This window comes from Pteropus vampyrus, unplaced genomic scaffold, assembly GCF_000151845.1.
Source record: "Pteropus vampyrus isolate Shadow unplaced genomic scaffold, Pvam_2.0 Scaffold122, whole genome shotgun sequence".
Lineage (NCBI taxonomy): Eukaryota > Metazoa > Chordata > Mammalia > Chiroptera > Pteropodidae > Pteropus > Pteropus vampyrus.
Window position 1 is genome coordinate 1,343,334 of NW_011888903.1, and position 7,531 is coordinate 1,350,864.

Here is a 7,531-nt window from a genome sequence, read left to right on the forward strand (position 1 = left end):
GTAGACACAATCTGCTTGAACAGCAGAGCCAAGATTTTCCAGTGTGAGTCACAGGAGATGATAAGAATTAACTCTCTCAATGCCATTTTACAGCCTATGGCCTTTTACCAATGATAGTGTGATCTCAGTAGGAAGAACAGGGTGGACTCTGAGAGTGGACTCACTTGGTTTGAGTCACAAATTTACTGCTCACTGGCTGCATGCACCTAAACAAGTCCCCTAGCTGTTCTGACCCATGGGGCCAGCACGGCAACTGGGAAAAACGCTTCTGCACCAGGGACATGAACTGAAGTGCCTACTGGACCAGGTGGGACATGTAAGTGATGTGAGCTAGGCGTAAAAGTAATTAAAATAAAAATAATAGTAACAATAAACAGTGGGAGTGACATGGAACAGAAAGAGCCCGCCCACCCACAGGTCCAGCTGGATTCTGCTACGTGAGCATGTGCTCCAGGGAAGCCAGAAATGTAAGTTTATTATGTAAAAATCTCCTGATTCTTTATTATTGGCTTAAAATTTTTACAACAGGCTAAACAAAAGCAGGCTATAAGCCAGACTGCCGACCTACCAAATCTACGAGCTGAGGGATAGTGCACAATCTTTTTTATTCCATTTATGCCATCTTTCAAGAAATCTGTGTGTTCCTGCTAGCTTTATTTTTCTGAAACTGTTGTTAGGAAACATTTTCTCAAAATCCCAGAAGAGAGGATAAATTTTGTGCATTTTTTAAATTAGAGAAATTAATTATATCAGAAAAAGACAACACATAATGGAGGAGCTGAATTTAATCTTGACTCCAGACAAAAAGTGAGGAAGGATGTAGATAGAAAACAGAATGACACATAACTTAATGCTACAGTCATTTAAAATTGTGTTTATGAGGAAATTTTAAGGTGAGAGAGAATGCTTACATTTGCAGTTTACAGGAAAAGAACAGAATTCAAAATCGGATATACAAAAATTTTCTAAATAATATCTAAAGCTAATGAGTTTATAGAAAAATAAGGACAACCTTTCTGAAAAACAATTTATCAACGTCCATCAAGAACTTCAAATACGTTCTTATTCTTTGACTAAATTATTCCATTTATTACTCTATGAATTTAATCCAATGAAATATTCAGAGGTACACACAGGTATTTATGTCCAAAAATATATATCATAACATTATTTGTAATACTTTTAAAAATTTTAAACAACTTAAATGCCTTAAAAAGAAAATACAGCTATTAAAAATTATTGTTTTTAAATACCATTTAATGGAATTCACAATATAATGATGAGTGAAAAAATATTTATACATACACAAGAAAAAGACTAGAAAAAATATAACAAATATTTACAGTAGTTACTCTGGGGCTAGATTATGGGTAATTTTTCTATTTTCCCTCATGGTTTTTTTCATTTCAAATTTTATGATGAGTACATAATACTTTCACAATCAGAAAAAAAATATTTATTTGAAGATTAATAAAAAATATTATTTTGAAGATTATGTGATAAGAAAACATTCAAACTATGTTGTAGAACACAGGATAAGAAACTATATATACCAAGATTCCTATTTTTATAAATTTGGTGCTTTTTAGCTTTTTTAGAATGAACAAAACTTTGATAATCAGAAAAATTAGATTTTAATCTTGACTCTGTCATGAAAATGCACAGACAGCATTTTAAGTATTCCATTTATTCCATCTTCCAAGAAATCTGTATTTACAAAAAAGAATAAGAAAGATCTACATGGATGGAGAATGCATTCTGCAACGTGTTAGGTAGAGTGTGATACCATTTTTGTTTTTAGACATTATATATTTGTCTACCTGCATGTACATAAAAAATATTTACAACAGATATATTAAATATATACTTTAGACTCTAAACCTTATAAATATAAATTGAATAATATGGGTCTGGAGAACTAGTAAAATCTTACTTCACTTTTTATTTTATATATGTATTTTATGTATAGTCTGGACTTTTCTAAATGAACATTATAATTTAAAGAACAGATACATAATTATTTTTGGTTAACAGTTTTTTGTTTTTAGAGAAGATTTAGGTTTACAGAAAAATTGAGCAGAAAGTACAGTTTCAATATAACAATTTTTTTAAAACCCAAAACCACCACAATGCCTTTACTAGACAAAGCACTGTCAACAGTGTTTGGTCTTCTCCAAAGCGGCTACCAATGACCCACGCAGAGGTGAGGGGGCTTCCCTATGCTGCCCCTCCCACTATAAAGTGGAGTTTATTTCCCATCCCTTGAATATGGCTGGCATTATGATTTGCTTTGACTAAGAGATTGTGACCAAAACAACATACCTATTGTATAGGTATAATTATGTTTATACCTATGCATAACAATTATGTTTAAAACTTTTATATATTTACCATAATTTGTGGTAGGACCATATGTTGCCTTTTAATTTTTTAAAAATCATTACAAAAGGAATACAAATTTGTTATTAAAAAAAAAATTAAGCTTAAAAAGTAGACAATGCAAGTCTCTCTTCCATCTTCCAGAACCATACATCAGAGTTAATCACTCTTATTGTTTTTACTTTTATTATCAAGAAACACAAAGTGGCAAATTAAGGAGGAAAAAAGTACATCACAAAGAAGAGTGAAAAGAATTTCCTCTACAAAACTGTCCCTAATTTACAGAAGTCCCTATGTTGGGAGACAATTCTCTATGGGTCTCTTGTGAGCAGGGGCACTTTTTCCTAGACTGTGTTTTCAAAGATGTTTGTACAGCAAATAGCCTTGAAAAGGAGAGACAAGGTCCCCCTCTGGAGCAAAGCACAAACATGCTTATTGCCCATTATAAAATATTTGGGTTCCCTAACTTGGAGCTTCTCTCCTATAATGCAAACCACCACATGTGGAGGGTCAGGTGACACATCATCCTGTGGGAAACTGGGGCTCAGGGAACCAATGTAAAATAATACTCTGGCTACTGCTATCTCCCTGGTTTCTGATCCAGGATCCCTATGTCTTCTGCCAGCATCCATGACAGGGAGACAGATAATTTGTTCGCCTGCAGATCCTTCGCAATTCTTGACACATGTTTTTGTGAACATGCTTCTTTAAACCACTTTTTAACTACAAAATGTGTCAGTTTTTCTCACCTCCAACCACTAGCCTATCAACCAACTGCTCTTGTACATCTGTTTATGCCCTGCCATGAATTTTCTCCACCTACTACTGATAGAGACAATCACCCCTATCATCAATCCTCCAGGGTTCACAAAATTTATACATGCATTGTCTCCCTCCTGAGGAAAACGAAACCTGCCTCTCTGCAAAGAGCATGCTATCTTCAGGGAGAAAATTAAGTGAGGCCAAGTTCTAAGAGTAAAAAACCATGCACCTGCAAAATGGCACAGCAAAAGCACAACTGGCAAAAGAATCCATAGGAAATGAAGTAGAAAAATGCTTCAACATCCCAAGGTCAGGATCTCAGAAGTGAACAATCCTCCCCTCTGGCCTCAAGCATTAGAACGGAAACGCTGACACTAAATTAATCCAGAAAAGGAAAATCAATCTGCCCTACAGACTGTGCAGACAGCTCTGCTGTGTGAGTGGACAGCATTTCTAGGTCTACTGGCAGGCAAGTTATACCAGAGCCTTTGGGGATTTGTCCTGTGTCTCATCTTCTGTCTGGAAAGCATGATCTGCAGAATAATACTCTTGTAGATCAAAGAACGGGCCTTAGGCTGCAGCATGACAACAGTTGACTAAAAAAAAAAAAAATTATTGAGAAAGACATACAACTTAAAAGTACCTGAATTTCTGTCAAAGTCTTTACCATTAGGATTGATTCTCATTGGCTGGGATGAAAACCGCTTGAAGACTTAGGCACAAGGTAACCTCTCTGAGAGCTTCGAAAGGAAGAAATGTGAAAGAGAAGAACATATAGGAACTCACCCAATGGTCGGGCTGATGTTGTGGTCAAAGTGATCCTGGACAAACCGGCACACAATGCTCGATTTCCCAACTCCGGTGTCCTGGAAAAGAGGGAGAACACAGCCATGAAGCCCAAGGGTGCCAATTCTACCGAGTATAAACAGAACCAGAGGATCGGAGAGGTCATCTCTGGCTGTTGGGAGGGGCGGGGGAATTTTCCTCTATTTCTTACTAGTACTTCCTACAATGAAATTGTATTGCTTCACAGAAAGAAAAAAAGTATGATAAAAGTAAGTTTTAGAAACATGTCCCACATATATACAATAATTAAACTAGAACTGGCATGTTCACAATACATGTATTTCTAGAAGCCTGGAAACTTTGATAGAGGTCTAGAGGAGAAATATAGCAACACACTCTAGTAGAGACAGAACTGATTTTGTTCAGAACCTTAGCACTCAAAAAATATGTAATCTATTTTTCTAAGTATCACCCTGTGAGCCCTACGAATTCTAATTTCTGTATTTCTAACATTTTCTCATTAGAACCTGATGGTTGCATAATAATCTCCAGTTTTGCTTAATTATATAAAGGTCTCACCTCAGCTCTTTCTCTGCTAAATAATTCTTTAAAGCTAATTAAGATAAAGGTCTAGATACACACTGGAAATCAAATACAGGTATTTCTATCCAGTCTCTTCCAAAACCCTTGCAAAATGATGTAAAGAATAAAATATACAAACATACAAGGTCAAAGAGATAGGGGAAGAGACAACACTAGATGAGTGATGTCAATGAAAAGCACTTGGCCCAATGGTCACTGAGAAAGAAGAGCTGGAGCCTTAAGTGCACGCGAAGAGGAAAGCCAATGAGAGGCAAATCAATTCGTGCCACAGAATTCCAAATATACCAAGAACTGGAAGACAAGACTGAAAAAGGAGTCAGTGAAAGGCTCACACAAGCCTCCCTTTGGCACCTCAGAGGACAGACCCTCCCGCATTCCCGGAGCAAATGGGAGGGTGACTCTCTAAGAAACCTGCATCACACAGGGGCTGGGCTCGGGGACTTCAGATACAGCTCAAGAAGCACCAGATGTCACTGCTTTGTGTGAGCCCAGGCAGAAGAGGCAGGATTCCCCTCTGGGTAAGAGGAAAAACTCTGCGGAACCTGAGTCTCCCAAATGAGTTTCTTTGGAGTCTCCCAACTAAAGGCCATGTGTGTATCAGTAGACAAGCCTCAGTGCAAACAGAGCTTTCAGTATACATTTTAATCTTTCAAAAAGATAAACGCTCAGCTAAGAAATACCAGACATTTATACCCACACACAAAAAAAGCATAGACTATTTTAAAGATCATTCAGAAAGTAAGACTGACCTCTTAGATATTTAAAATATGATGGTAGAAATGGAAATTTCAAAGGAAGAGTTACAAGGCAAAGTCAAGAGATTGTCCCAAAAGTAACAGCTACTCTTCTGAGAGGGGTGGCAAGGCCAGAAGAGGTTCACAGGCTGCAGACACAGATAAGTCCTCATCAATATGTGCTTATCTCAAAGGATGATGGAGACATTTTGAAATCTCTAAGTGAAAGCAAATCAAGACCTATTTAGCCCAAAAAGAAAAAAATGGTCCTATAGTTCTCTTATATTAAAGGTATAACTCTAAAAGTCTAAATATCAAAGAGAAAATGTTAAAACTCAGAGAAACGTGCTTTCTTTAGACACTAAAATATGAAATAAGACTTGAAATACCAACTGGCCATCTGAATTATTTTTACTCTTTCTCACTCCTATTCTTAGGGACAAGTCCAGCAAACCTGGGGCAAGACTGGCATTAGCTGGTCATACTCATCAGAAAACCATTCTCCAAAAGATCTTCCATCCTAGCGAGAGCTGCCTTCACGGTTCTGAGCCATAATAAAACAACTGCATCAAAAGCCGTTTATCTGCAGTGCGCAGATCAATGTGCAGAGTTCAAAGAGATGACAGAATTAAAACATCAGCTCCTCAGATTCCAAATCAATGCCACTGCTATTTCTGAGCTGCATCCTCAGTATGGATTCCAGCTAATGTTCCCGTAGTCCCCTGAACCACGACTCAGGTTTTTTCATCTCAGTTGCTTTTAAAACCCCCTGTATGAGCAGCTCCTGGCCATCCTTTGGTCCATGTAACCTCAGAGAAACTGAAAACTGATGAATTGTGCTGCCCTGCCTTGAAGACAAGGAAAACACACTCTTTCAGAATAAGACAAGTTGTTTTCTGCAAACTGCCAAGTGGGCAGGATGGGGACCTCTCCCCCAACAGTGACCTCACCAATTTTTATTTTTACATCACCACATTCGTGAATTGCAATACCTTCCCCACCCCCCCATAGAGAACTTTCAAATTTATGATCCCACAAGAAGTGCTAAATGGTTAATCTCTGCCCTCTCTGTAGCCACCGAAGCCATTCCCATAATGAGAAGCCAGGTTAATGAGAGAGTCTATCTTGTCCTTCTCCAGGTCTCTCTAGCACAGTTTAGGAATTCTCTTTCTCAGGGCTCTTCCATTGGTCCATTCTTCACTGGTCCAGCAAGCAATCAGCATGTGCTACCTTCCACATGCCAGCAGTAGAGCCGTAGCCAATGGGAGATAACATGGCCCCTCCTTTGCCTCCCAGAGTTCCACAGCCATAAAAGGTACCTGACAGAGGTAAATACCAGCATATAGAGGTGGGCAAGGCAGCTCTGCCTGTGGCTAGCCCACAGCCCAGAGCTCAGGACACAAATCCTTACCTTCCAAGCTTTGTTCCTTTTTGGCCTTTCTTGGTGTCCTTTCAGATTACACCCGGGCTCACTCTACTTCCAAGCTAAGAAAACTGCCCCTCTGAAATGCCTCTAGTTCATCTCAGGCCCAAGAGCCCCTTGTCCCTATAAGCACTTACTCTCTGTAAGTGGCCCTTGGTGAACAGGGCTTTGGCTAGACTTAGCATCCTCACAACCAGGACTCTGCTCTAGGAGTCTATCCATTCACTCTATCCAAGGGCTCTGCTCAAAACAACTGGCTCCAAATCCCCAAAACAGCACAACAGATCTGCAAAGGCAACCCTAAAATGACCCTGAAGATGAAAAATTCAAAAGCCCTCTCATTCATCTCTACTCATCTACAGATAATTCAAGCTAAAACACCAGCTTTTCGGAACAGTTAAAGCAGCAAACCTGCTCAAATTTAGATTTAACAATTAATTATTCTGCATACACTCACTGTTTCTTTTCTTTTTACAATTTAACTCTCAACATTTTCCTTGCATTCACTTACACATTTGAATGAGGGTAAAAAAAAAAAAAAGACAAGAAGATAGGCAAATTTTTAGTTTGTCTCAGAAAAGAAAATACTCAATATGCAAAGAACTGCCTCAAATAATCTCTGGCCAGTGGCTTGGTGGTGGCTCAAAAAATGACCTCCAGGGCCTCCATCTACCAGGAAGACTGCCGTTCTCCAGCTGGCCACCAGGAGAAGACTCTGCTCAAGGACTGCTGAGAAGAGCCTGAAGCCGGACACTAGGCGATTTTCATGCATCACTCAGCTTTGCGATTTCCTTCTTCTGCAGGAATCTCATTCAGACGGTGACGCACATACACAAGAGGAAAA

At 38.7% G+C, this 7,531-nt stretch overlaps 1 protein-coding gene across 2 annotated transcripts in view; it reads right to left on the minus strand.

Annotated features, from left to right (window-relative positions):
- Nucleotides 1-7,531, minus strand: part of RAB31 (RAB31, member RAS oncogene family) — a 126,776-nt gene that overhangs the window by 66,216 nt on the left and 53,029 nt on the right. For both annotated transcript variants that reach the window (XM_011366154.2, XM_023534175.1), the window contains exon 2: nucleotides 3,928-4,007. In XM_011366154.2, coding sequence (XP_011364456.1) covers nucleotides 3,928-4,007 — 80 coding nt within the window. The remainder of the gene's footprint in view (nucleotides 1-3,927; nucleotides 4,008-7,531) is intronic.